A 13,757-nucleotide genomic window follows, 5' to 3' on the forward strand; every position below is an offset into this window, starting at 1 on the left:
AGCATAAGCCGAGGCTCAATTACTACACTTAATCAAAGATTTGCAGCTCCTAAGTTTGATTAGGAGTTTGATTAAGATTGCTGACAGTCAGTCATCAATTGTTCTCACAAAGCCGTTAAGCACGACCTGTCGACAACTGTGACACCTTTTTGCTCCAGGACAAAACTTATCTGTTGAATAAATAAAAATGGGACAGGCTTTGTTTTAAAAACTTTTGTAACCATGCAAATAACTCTTTTCCAAGGTAAATAGTAACAACAGGACGGATTAAAACTCAAAATGACACTTGAAAACACTTAAAATGGTAAATAAAAAACTGAGTCTGATAATTACACTCGCCTTTAATGAATACTTCATAATTAAAAAGAAAAAAGGGAAAGTGCTTCAGAAATCCACCATTCAAGTTTCCTATTCGAGTGCAGTTGTCCTTGAGGCTTCCTTAGCCTTTTTCCACTTAAAAAAGAAAAAACAAGAAACTCGAGAGAGACCCATCCCCAGAAAATTCACAAAAATAAATATTCAGTTCAAAAACCACCAGTGACTTCAAATTTCATGTCAAAATCCTGATCTCAAGTAATGTATCAAACAAATGAATGAGGAGGGCGGGGGTGTAAGTGGAGGACGTGGGGGAGAGGAAAGGATGGGGGAGGCGGTCGAGCGCATGTCCTCTAGCTGCAGCGCGATGCAATTGTTTACATTGATAGCGTCACTGTCAGAGAGCTATTTGTCTTAACGGGGGAAGAAGCCTCCCAGTTGTCCATTACCACCGACTCCGTCCCTCGGTCCCTGGATAGTGACGAGTACGCAGCGTGAAAAGAGGTTGGTCCATCAGGAGCAAAACAGCATTGGGTGCAGGCTATCCCTCTTCTCTCTACGCCCTGCAGCCTATGCTTTTGACATGCGGATTAAAGGTTGAAAGCACCCCACCACCACCACCACCACTCCTCTTACCCTGCAAGCACCAAGCACCCCCTCCCCCTTCATTTTAACTCGTCCATATTCCAGTTTGCGTCTCGGCTGCGCGAATAGCCCGTTTACTGAGCTTAAGAGTTCAAGTTTGAGACGCAGCCTCGGAAATAAGGCCCGCGGTGAACCGGGCTGCACAGTTTATGAGTTCAGCGACATATGCTACAGTTTAAAAAAGAAAAAAAACAACAACCTGTATCTGAACGGGTGCACCGTTTACTGTGCTTGTGAGGGCTGACATCATTCACGGGCTTTGGGTTTGTTGTGATCTGACCTGCCATACCATGGACAACTCTTTGCTACAGAGGAGCCTGACAATTAGCAGACGATGGTAAAAAACGTACAACAGGCAAAACTCACCAAAATCCCATTACACACTAAATAAAGAAATCAGTGTTGTAAAAATGATCTTGTATTTGGGCAGTACCCCATAGCGACACAATCAGTAATGAATGTTAATTAGCATTTCTTCGAGACAATTACGTAACTTAAACAGCAATATAAAGTAGTGAGGCTTGAAAAATCTGGAATCAGAAAAAAATGTATACAGTAAATGGGTGAATCTTGTTTCATGTTATAAATTTGGCTTTTGTGTACATCTTAACTGAGATCTGAAGCTGTTTTCACTGACGTTATTTAACAGGCTTTTCAACCCTAAAGCTGAAACGGGACTCCCGACAGTATCAAAGTGCATTTAAGCTGTGCTTTCTGGATAGCAGTGTGTATTAACGCTGTTTTTGGTGCGGTTTTCCCCCTTTCTTCGATCACATTCTTGGCACAATGATTGACTTTCTTCTCCATTTCTTTCGGTGCTGTAAGAGGGCATATAACGAGCCTATCGTGGGAACCTAGTGCGTTTTGAGCTTTATTTAAAAAGGGAAAAAAAAGAAAAAATGATTGTCTGTTTTGTCGTGGCCTGCGTCTCTGCGAACTTCCACACGCGCACGTTTGCAAAATTGGGAAAAGGTAGAAGGAAAAACCAAAGCTAAAAATACCCCAAACATGAAAAAATACACTGAAAGTCAGATCACAAGGACTAAACTCACAACCACAAGACAGGAACTCCCTTCAAGTCTAAAAAAGGTTTCACCGTGAGCGAGGCAAACATTAAAAAACAATCCAGAATATTTTTCTGAAACTGCAGCAGACTGGTGTGCCGCCAATTTCGTCACCATGACGCTAATAAAACACAGCTTCGATCGTATATAAAAAATCGCAAGTGGCATGGAAAGGGAAACTGATTTTTGTGATTTACAATGTCAGCATTTTCTCCTGCAAATTGAGGACCACAGACGTATTTTTTCCTCTGGTCATATCCTCCTCCAGACAAAGCCACAAAAAAACGGCACCATACAATCCAACAGGTCGAGCATAGTAAAAAAAAACAACTAAAAAACAGAGAAATCGTCAAGTAAACACACAATAATGACAACATAACATATTGCTTAGGATTGGTAGCTTATAAAAGAAAAGTTCTTGAGCATTAATCCACCAGCAGTGTCTATTAAAGTAAGCGTTCTCTTGGGCTCCGAAGGGGGGATCTGTGAGTTTTCCTCGCCAGATTCAAAACAAAACAAACCCCATTCACAGAAATATATATATAAAAAAACACAGCAATGCTGCGAGCATTTTGTTGCGCTCACGTTAAGACTCGTTTAGCAAATTGGCTGGAGGTGGACACGGTTGGTCTTTTTTGTGTCTGTTTGCTTTAAAATCCAGTTCAGTATTTCCTTGTTCTTTGAGCTTGTGGGGGAGGGAGAACGTGGCCGCCCGGCTGCCACCTCCACACGGGGTGGGACGGAGGGGGAGGCCCGGGGCCCCTCAGCGAGTTCAGGGAGTAAGCGGGGCACAAATCCCCGTCGCTGCCAACAACCAGTGACGGTGGGGAAGGGAAATTTGCCATCAGGCTGAAAGAGGGTTTTCCGGGGGATGTGGGGTTGCCGGCGTTGCGTTTGTGTCTGCTCGGTAAATCTTCCGTGGCCGGTTCCTCTGAGCCAGGTCGACAGGACGAAGAAGAATATGAAGAAGAGACAGCCGCGTTAATCCTGGCTAGTTTGCGCTTTGTTCGCGCTCCGAAAGCTCTGGACTGCGTTTTTCTCAGCACCGCTAGTTTGCAGGTTTTGCTCACAGATTGCTCCTCATCGGTACACGGCGTTTCCTGGTCGCATTCCTGAGGACCACGTGGGGATATGGGGGACACGTCGCAGCCGCTTTCTGTAGTTGTGATTTCACCGCTAAGAAAATCGCCCTGCTTGATGGCGTCACTTTGATGCTGGCCATTGTCTGTTTTACATTTGACTGAAGCGTCCTGAGCCCTATATTCATATTCATCACTGCTTTCCTCCACTTTAATTTTCACATTGTGGAGGGTGAAAGGGGGCGTCCTGGCTGTCTTGCCGTTGACAGCGTGGGGGGCAGCGGTCACATAGGTTTCTTCTGTTTCGCTCTTTATTTTTTTCAATGGCGAGGTCGGTTTCTGGTTGCTGGTCCTTGCCTCCCGTTTTTCGGCACATTTGGGTAGCTTGTCGTGCAGGCTCTGTGCGCCCAGTCCAGTTGAGCATTTAGTGGGGTTTCCCGTTGTTCTCCGTAAGGACTGAAAGGCCTTCCAGTTATATCCTGATGAGTCAGAGGTCAGGTCACACGACGGTTCATTGCGGTTTGGATCAGTTTTTTCTACTTTATGATCGGTGAAAAAACACTTTCCGGCACCAACTGAGTTCAATTTGGATATCTGCGAGGCTCCAAAGTCTTTTCCGATTTCAGTGCATATAAATTCACATTTTTGACGTTTTTCGTGTCTGCTGTCATCACGGCCCGGCGACGGCCTCTTGTGTTGTGTCTCGTGTTGTGGCTGGTTGTTGTAGTGAAAAGTAGGCTGCAGAACCAAAGGTGGTTTAGAATTGAGTGTTTTTGTCAAAGATCCTACCCGGGCCCGTCTGAACCGAATGCTTTGGATCGAAACACGACTGGAAACAGAACTCGAATCGGTCTGGGAGGAGCTCTCCTCCTCATCGGAGCTGGCCTCTGAACTCTCTGTCTGCGTGTCATCTTCGTCGTCCTCCTCCTCCTCCTCTGAGCTCCCGGAGTTGCTGCTGGTGGAGAATCCGGACCCAAAGTCTGAATCGGGGTATTCGCGGTCCGAGTAGGTGCTGGACTCGGTGTCACTGCTGTAACTCTCCGGGAAGCTCGGCACGTGGTGTTGCTGCTGCTGATGGTGGTAGTGGTGAGGTCTCGCGTCAAGGTAGAAATCCGGATCGAAATGAAACGCACCGTAAGATGCCCCGTGACTGCCTGGTGATTTGGGCTGGAGAAACAGTACCGGTGGTAGGTGTTGGTGCGCGTGTCTGCTCCTGTTCCATGAGTGCCTCGCGCCGTCTCTGCCGCCGCCCCCCTCGCGCCTCCTCTTCCTTTTGTCGCCGGCTGAGCGCGAGAGCCTGGATTGAGCAGCCATGGCGGACTGGAGCACCACCGGCTGCCGGCTCCGAAAAAACGACTGCCTTTGGCTCAAAGTAACGCGCTTCCCTGTTATTTTATCTGTTTCATAGTTTTTAAAGTGTTTGTAATTGGACTTAGTCAACGAGCGGCATTCCCGTTCGTGGGTTTTGTGGTAAAATTGAGGTAGTTTAGAGTCGGTAAGGCAAGGAGCGAGCTCTCTCATTTTGCTCGTTTTTTTGTGAAGGGTGAAAGTCTGTGGGACACCGTGCAAACTAAACCAAACTTTTTCTTTCCATAGCTCGGCGTCAGCACGGATGAGCCCCGCAGTTGTCTTATCGCCGTCACCTCCAGGAGAACAGGCCGCTTTCGCTTTTCTTTTATTGGATTTTAACACCCGCTCCGTCTTGCAGGAAAAATACAGAGCCTCCACGTCCTCCCGTGAAATCAGAGTGCATTTAGCGGCATGGAAAGCTATAGAATTTATTGCTTTAAGCTTCCTGAGTTCCTCCAGGTCGCAGTGGTGCTTTTTCACCTTGAGGTGATCCATGCGTTTGTGCACCGTGGTCCGAGGGATGTTCTTCAGCAGGTCGGTGAAGACCTGAGACAAAGCAAACATTTGTTTGCCTTTGATGAGCAGGTATCCCAGTCTTACTCCTTGCATTTCCTCAAAGCCACACTCCAAGTCTCCCATGTTTAATGCATCCACTCCAGTATTAATCCATGTAGTCACTCAGTTATCATTGGAGTTCAAGCCATGCTCACACCTTTAATCCATCCTCATTGCTGCGTCATGAAAACGCAAAGTTTGACATGAGGAATTAAATGGAGCTGCCGGTATGTGAGAGGTTGAATGAGCCGACAGCATCCATTCGTTGCCTCGTACCGAGGTCCGGCATGGTGGAGGAATGCGACGGATGCGTCAAGCCAAACTGGGTCTCCTGCTACCTGCCTCTGCCGTCTCCACTCCCCTCTGGACGGCAGCAGGACGAGTGGTAGGTGTACACCACTGCCTCAGCCAGAGGGATAAAATAGCTAGAAGAGAGAGAGAGAGAGGGGGAGGGAGAGGGAGTTGTGAGGATGGAGGGGAGGGAGAACGAGAGAGAGAGTCCGAGAGAAACAGAATAAGAGCTAAAATGCAGCTGCTATTCTTGCTGCAGCTTGCGCCGCAAATAAAATGACAGAGTGAGGGGAGGTGCGCAAGCCCGGAGACACCTTCATCAATTAATGCCCTCTCTCTCGACGCCCATTGGACGCCGTTGACAGGTGATGCAATAAAATGGATTTTACGTCCCCACCCCTCCTACAATCCACTCTTGGGTCTTAGTTTAAAATTTTAGTCTCTTCATATCTGTGCGCAAATGATACAGATGTGACCCACTATATGTTTAAATAACGAGCTGCTGCTGCTTCTAAATTATCAACCCCGTCTGCGGTCCGCGCATAAACAGAACGGGTAACCATGAGTCTGCAAAGTCTCATGATAAGATTGGAATGTATAGAGCTATTTCCTGTCGGTCCACATCAAAACGAACGCAGTACTATATGGAATTGATTGCGTTTCATTGGGATGACTCTGGATGTGTGTTATCACAATGGAGCTTAAACAAAGATGTCTTTTTGTTAGTTTTTTTTAACATTTAGTTAATCCTGCAGAGCCCCACTGTCTTCTTTTGTTAGCTCTAGACTTCCCGACACATGACTCTTTTTTTCCCCTGCTAGTAGACTGGAATACGTACCCCTTACTATTTGTTCAGGCGCGTAGACATGCCGGTTGTCAAGCTATACCTTAAATCCATTATCAAGTCTTGTGTTTGAATACATTTTCGCATGCATATATGTGCGTGCGGACATACGGGCGCGTGCGTGTGCAAGGGAGAGAAAATAATTTGGCACGTGCTGAAAGCAGGGTGGAGCACTCTTAACGCATTGTACATTTATATATGCAGTCAATCTTTTAAAATTGAATTGTAAATTTTGTGGAATCTTGTTCGTATTTATTTTAATTGCTGCCCCATTTAGTATCTTCTCATATATTTTCAACACTTGTTAAAAAAACATTTTGAGAATCAAAGTGCGGAGCCAGAGCTTTCCCGACAAGATTTCTCTGACACTCTGTTATGTCTCTGGGGGCTTCAATTAAAATCTCCCATTAAGACTCTTTGTTGAAATATGAGGAATGCATTTCGTCAATAAAAGTGTGAATGAGAATTACAATCAACAAGTTGTGGAACGTCTTTGTAAGGTTTCCTGAACGGCAAGGGCTACTTACTACATTTTTGCAAGTGTAACGCGCAATAGCTCATATTTCAAGCTGCACAATGTACATTGTGCCAATATACGCATAAGAATATTGCGTGTTACCAAGGGCATCAGCACATGCACACCGATTCGATTTTCACGGGACATACAACAGAACTGCACAAACGTACAAACGGATTTGGTGAAAACGATGATATATATAGGCTGTAAAGAGCGAATGCACCCCCTTAGTATAATAGTTTAATTATTTGAATTAGGACGGGCTTATACATCTTACAAAGTGTACCATTGTGTTACATCCTTTAACACTGGGGCCCCATTCCTGACGGGCTATGTTAAAGCCGAGACAATTTATTTATTTGCAGACTATGTTAAACTGCACCGTTGCCGACGAGTACAAGGCCTATTGAATATAGTTACGTCATGCACATACACTCTGAGCAACAGAGTGTCCTGGAGATTCATTAAAATGACGTTAATGGACAAGATCGTGCGTGTTTAATGCACGTAATTTGGGATATTACGCTCAAACTGTTGCAACTCGCAATACAAGAAGACTTTCTAAACAAAAACAGTTTTCTTTTCTACTTATTTATTGCAGTCATATAAAACAGTCCCTGTTATTAAATGTAGATGCATTTGAACGTGAAAGAAGTCAAATCATGCAGTGGTTAATGTGAGCACTTGTTTACAAAGAGCAGCATTTATGACAGGATATCGTTCCGCTTAATTTACGTGTGAGCGTAAAGAATTAGAGCACCTTATTCATGTTAGTCGTTAGTTTGGTGTTTGTATTGTACAATACAATCGGATCAATGCCCCTGTCAGTCTGATCACACACTTCATGATCTGTTAACCCTCGTCTATAGGTCCTCTGACGTGTATTCTCGTCGCTTTGCTTAAAACCGTTGATTTGCATAAACAGTCGTTACAGGAAACTTGCCTTTACCTGTCGCTGTTCTGTGTGACATTCTAAGTCTTTAGTTGAATCCATGTGATACACGGCCGTTCATTGATGTAGCAGGAGCGGAGTGAGAGGAGGGGCAGCTTGTTGAGGTCTTGGTCCCCCAGGGAATAAATGAGATCCCTGAACCACAGTCAGCAGAGATTGGGGTGAAGAACGCAACGCGCGCGCGCGCGCGCGCGCACACACACACACACACACACACACACACACACACACACACACACACATGTGCATATATATATATACACGTATTTTGTGGCAAATGTGTAAACCGCACCAACCACAACAATATATAGATGTATATTTTACTCTCGCAAAATTCAAACACACACACACACGCACACACACACATTATGTGTTATGCAGCTGAGTCGTGTTTTCTTCTTCTTCCCATTATTATTATTGTTGTTATTGTTATTAGTAGCAGTCGTAGTAGTTGTTTTGTTGTAGGCCTAATAACACTAGTACTAATCCAATTCAAAATAAAAAATATAGAAAATGTGATCAAATAATTACATATCGTGGACATAAAAATAAATCCTATTCACATTATCCTATATGAATTCAAATTAGTCCGAAAAATATTAGGGAAGTTGTTACTATCCGGGTTTTTTTATACTGTGCCCTGCTGATTTTCAGATCATTGTTTTTGAATTTAGCACTCTGTGCTTATAACGTCGTAATTGAGGGTCTTAAAAGCCCCAAATAACTTATCTGCTATAGTATTCATTAGTGAATATAAATTGGCTTGCGCCTGTATACACATTGGAGTATTTCAAATGAAGACCAGGCGTTCTTTGTCATGCAGATTTGCGATGCACCAGATGCCTGAGGGCACTTATTCCCCCCTCATGTGCGCCACGTTGTCGGCCAGGACCGGAGGGAAAGAGACGAGACCTAGTGGTCGACAGAGAGATCTCAAAGCCGGCTGAGGCTTTTGTCATAGCTCGCTACGCGCTCAAGATAGACGGGGCTGATGAGGAGGTCTTCCACTTTAGACTGATGGAACAAGATTCAGAGTGTAACTAGATGGAAATTTAGGACGAAATATTACTGCGAACTATGCAAGAATATAACAGCTTCTTTTCCCTTTTAAAAGTCCTTCTTTTTTCAAAAACACCGTGGAAAACCGATTTAAATCCGGAATCTACACAAACACACAAGCGCATGATCACACGTGACCAGCAATACTAACCTATTTTAACAACAGTGACAGAAAGTCAATGCGCCATTCAGAGAATCAGGAATGAACATGTATAATGTTTTCATAATGATGCGCGATATAGAAATAGGCCTATAGACTTTGGTGCGTTTGCTGCATTTCCTCGAGGACGAGCCACTGGTGCGCTTTGTTTCCGAATCCCTTCTTCTAACGTGTTGCTCTTGCACACTCAGGTTGTTTTGCGGGTTTTTATGGATACAGTAAGTAAAAGAAATAACAGGTACTTGCGGGATTGTATACAGTTTTAATGACACAAGCCCACTGCCCCACTGCCAAAACAATGAATTCTTCTCCACCCCCAAAACATCCCGGGAGAATGTGATTTTACATGCAATCCGAGCCTGAAGAGAGAGAAAGAAAGCGAGAGAGAGAGAGAGAGAGAGAGAGAGAGAGAGAGAGTGAGTGAGTGTGTGTGTGTGTGTGTGTGTGTGTGTGTGGACAGTGGTGGGGGGAGAGGGAGTGAGTGTGTGTGTGTGTGTGTGGACAGTGGTGGGGGGAGGGTTATTTTCACCTTTCACCTCGCCGGGCTGGGACTATTTTTTCCTCCTTATTCAATGCCCGAACTATAGGTAAAATCCCTGAACGCCTGATTTCGCCCTTTAGTTCACGTCTTAGTTTGCAAAAGAGGTCCAAATTCACTTCAATACCTGAAGAAAAAAAAACTTACATCAATATTTGTTTTCAGATAAGTAATCAGTCAGGTTTAAATTCAAAAAACAAATTCCCCTTGACATGGGTGTCTAAAACAGAAAAATATCTTGTAAAATAGAAAAAAAGGAGCAGTGTATTTTACAAAAAATTAATAGTGTAAACAATACAGACCATAGTATAAATAACATTAATTTTATAAAGTTAATTTTATAAAAATCCTCTTATAGCTATCCATTATAAGTGTAATATCCATTATATTTTATTCAACAGATACTGAAGTTTCTACGAAAACACAAAAAAGTTTTAAAAAATTATTATATTACATTTGTTACAAAGAAATTCATCCGCATTTGACTGAGTTTTGCATATTCTCCAAAACATTGTCCAAAATAAATCATATCATGCATTTCTTTAAACAATGTTGAACTGTTTATTTGGCGTGGTGGTATATGTGGTATAAATTCCAAGAAATACCCGCATCTTGTTAGACTGTTTGTCTCAAAACAAGCATATGTCCTACGTTTGAGAACACAACTGCTTCCAAATAAAAGTATATGCTAAGCTGTCAGTAGTCATTTGTTGAAGCTTATGAGCTCAGTCTGTGAAAACATTCCTTCCAGACTGCTTTAGATTTCTGTGGCACACACACACACACACACACACACACACACACACACACACACTACAAACAGTGATGGAATAAAGACAAAATTCTGTGATGGTCATGCCAAAAATGTAAATAGAGTACAAACCTAGAGCACTAAAGGAAATCCAAAAAGTGCAGGAACTATCACAAAATCCAAACCTGACAGGCGGTAAACTATGTACACTATTTGAATGTGCAGTACCCTTACAATGCCATTTTCAGCTGCACCATACAACTGTCTGGGTGCGTGCCTTGGGGGATTTTCTGTATATGTTTCTGTATATCATTTTCAAGCAAAACTTAATAGCGAACATTAAAAATACCCAAAGTCTGATCACATGAGCCGATGAGCCTTTAGAATTATGAGTGTATTGAGGTTAAATTTCTGGTAGAAGTAAGACAAATACACAAGTGTGCGCTGTAGGAAAGCAGTTACGCTCATCCATTTCTGAATGTTTATGCCCCGTACTTGCATCCAAATTTGTTTCCAAAAAGCTAATTTGTATGTGTGTGTGTGTGTTTGTGTGTGTGCGCACGCATGTATGTGTGTATGCGTTTGTGTTCTGTGCTGTGCTGCGTTGCGTGTGTTTATGTGCTAGGGCCACTATTCATACAGATTAACATCATAATAAAATAAAACCACCCCTTTTGAAAGGGCTCTTTCCATTTTTTACAGTTAAAAACATGTTTGATTGAAAATATAGAATTCCGTCGAAATAATGCAATTAAAGAAATTACAATTTGAAATTATCAACCGTAAAGTGAATTTAGGGATTTAATTCCAAACACAGAATCCATTCTCTTAGATTGTTATATATTGGTGAATATTTTTGATAAAAAGTAAACTGTATCACATCAAGTTTTTGTTCCACAGATGTCCTTTTTAAGTAACCCATGGAAAGTTTTTATTTGGAAGACATTTGGGTTGTTTGGGTGCAAGTCTTTAAATATTATTTGCCATTTTAGTGTTTCATTTTTATATGGGCCACCATTTTCCCTCCTTCGCCTCCCTTTGTTCTCTCCAGCTTTAATAGGCTTCCCCTGCCACACACAATTCACTTTTTTCCCCTTTTTCCCCAGCTCCCCATCTCTCCCAAACCCCCCTTTAGTGCAGTGCCCAGTGTCGACTAGAGCATTTGAGCAATTTGAAATTAAAGCAAACAATGGGCCGGCACTCCCAGGGACCTCTTGCTCACCATATTAAACGGAGGACGCTCGTGTGCTCTTGCGCATTATTGGCAAGTCATTACGTTTCTCTGGAAACCAAAAGCGGGAGCCTGCCCGAGGAATTGGTGATGCAAGCAGCAGCTGAGTGCCCAGAGAAGCATATATGTGAGCATCCTTAGCAACAACATGGGGACACATTTGACATACAATAGACAGGTCTAATGTACACTCTGGGGTATAGGATTTAGTCTATATTTTCAAAGCTAAAGGAATTCTGCACAATTATATTGTTCAACATGCTGTATCCAAGAATTATGTTGTCTGGGCAGCTGTTACGATAAAGGGCCCCATACCATACTTTGCATAAAAGTAGTTATTTAATTGAACACACTTTGTCAAAAGGAAATTTTGTTTGCTATGAATTAATCATACAAAAGAAACAGAATGCAAGCCCAACTTTTAATGTAAATGCTTATGCACAAACAATAAACCTTTATCTAATGCTTTAAAACAATGTCATTTATAAGCCTCAAATTTACAAATATGTCTAGGTTTATTTTTTAGTGATAATGCACAGACAAATGTGTAAAGAAAAAATGTTGTGACTTTTTTTTTTAACTAATTGGAAACTATTACTGTCCACTAAATATATCAAGGTAAATGTTGGCATGTAAAAATTTGTTTTAAACAATGCACACATGTCAATCAAGACACCCTCTTCACATCTATTCTACTACTACTACTTGTAACTTTTATCGTTCAATCCAAAAACTGAGTTTAAGTGATACTGCTGCAAAGTTTTTGGAGGTGAAGAACCAAGTGCTAAGTTGGTATAAACCACAACATCGCCTCTATTGCCCTTTCTACTTCCTGTCAGGGGGCACGCACAAGCACGTGCCTTACGTCATTACGCATTTCCGGTTCTTTACGAGCTCCCCCCTACACTGACCGTCGCGCCGTGAAGTGGATGTTTTGATGAAAAAATACGGTGGAAAAACGGGATGTAAACGCGCTTGAAACATGGCATTTCGATGGAATGGGACCTAAAGCGAAGAAGCGTGGAAAAAAGTGGCGTCTTGCGCGAAGACTTCTCTTCAACTGCTCATCTTATTCTTCCGCATGTCCGCTTTCTTCGTAGATGGTCTCCGGCGAGCGTTGTCTGGCGGCGGACGACGAGTTCTCGACGAGTAATATGAAGGAGATGATCGGAGGCTGCTGCGTTTGTTCAGACGAAAGAGGCTGGGCCGAAAACCCGCTGGTTTACTGCGACGGACACGGCTGCAACGTCGCTGTGCACCAGGGTAAGCATTTCTGTTTAGCTCAGTGCGGAGTTAGCCGCTAGCTAGCGGGCTAGTAACCGTTGCCTTGTTGCAAGGTTATGGAGCGTTGGTATGGTGCCGCCTCTTCTGCCTGCCTTAGCAAGGCCACATGGAGGTCAAACTCAACTTATATTACAGGATAACCCTCCTGTTTATTCTAGGATCAGCGTGTTAAATCTGCCATGCTTAAAATTGGGGGAGTGCTGTACACATTCCTGTGTCTCGGTTATACTAGGTCAACAAGCACATATACCTTTTTATTGCTCTCCCTGTCTATGCAGTAATAAAGAATGTTGCATCTGATGTGTGCTGTTAGCTAATTAGCGTCTATGAGTGCACGTGGAATAGCTGACACAGCACCTGGCAGTGCTCGTTCACTCAGTTGTGACTCATCGTGACGTCCACTGTTTACAAACTCAACTGTTGGCCATGTGACATTTGGGAAACACCAAGGGAGGTTCCGACATATGGGGAATATGCACTACTTAACGAAATACCTATAATTCTCAGCATTATGAAAACAACATGCCTGGTGTCTTCTACCTACAGTTTAGATTTTAGCTGCTGTTATTTTTGAATCACAGTAACATGTTGCAATATGACAGTGGAGGGAATACACAGAGCTTATTTGTCTTTGTCATAATGCGTATTAATGTAACCAACCCCTCTAACGTGATGTAACCAGAGCTGTATCAAGAAATTGCCATGGTTGCCATTTCAATGACGTTGGCAAATTAAATTTATTTTAATTTTGGTGTAATTTGGTGTTTGACTAACCTGAGTATTCTCTTACAAACACTTAATTTTGTTAGTTTTTCTTAGCTGTTTCACAAATGGAAAGTTCATATGGAGTTCTTCTTTTCAAATGCTGGAGCTGTGATCTAAAACTGAACCCACACTTGTTTCTGTTCTGTAAATGATCATTTTTGCTCAGTTTCGCCCTTAATTAGATGATTGAGCACCCAAAAGACAACTCTGCCATCCTTTTTAATACCATAAGGATGGAACAAACACGCTGATTTTAAGACTATCACAGTTGCTTGCTTTCAGAGGAGGCAAGGGGGAAAATCAGTCCAGTGCTGTTTTAAGCCATGTATGGAATCCAGGTTTGAGACAGATTGTGCA

At 42.8% G+C, this 13,757-nt stretch overlaps 2 protein-coding genes across 9 annotated transcripts in view; one reads left to right on the forward strand and one right to left on the reverse strand.

Moving 5' to 3' along the window:
• Positions 1-323: 323 nt before the first annotated feature.
• skida1 (SKI/DACH domain containing 1) lies at positions 324-5,532 on the reverse strand. The gene has a single exon (XM_011607794.2). The coding sequence runs from the start codon at positions 5,090-5,092 to the stop codon at positions 2,687-2,689; it is 2,406 nt and encodes an 801-aa protein (XP_011606096.1). The 5' UTR covers positions 5,093-5,532; the 3' UTR covers positions 324-2,686.
• Positions 5,533-12,213: 6,681 nt separating this feature from the next.
• The window catches only part of mllt10 (MLLT10 histone lysine methyltransferase DOT1L cofactor), a 33,517-nt gene continuing 31,973 nt past the window's right edge, over positions 12,214-13,757 (forward strand). For 4 of the 8 annotated variants that reach the window (XM_029842670.1, XM_029842675.1, XM_029842673.1 and 1 more), the window contains exon 1: positions 12,214-12,614. In XM_029842670.1, coding sequence (XP_029698530.1) covers positions 12,452-12,614 — 163 coding nt within the window. In that variant the 5' untranslated portion in view covers positions 12,214-12,451. The remainder of the gene's footprint in view (positions 12,615-13,757) is intronic. The other 4 variants (XM_029842674.1, XM_029842671.1, XM_029842676.1 and 1 more) reach the window with 2 other exon arrangements.

This window comes from Takifugu rubripes, chromosome 10 (genome assembly GCF_901000725.2).
Source record: "Takifugu rubripes chromosome 10, fTakRub1.2, whole genome shotgun sequence".
NCBI lineage: Eukaryota > Metazoa > Chordata > Actinopteri > Tetraodontiformes > Tetraodontidae > Takifugu > Takifugu rubripes.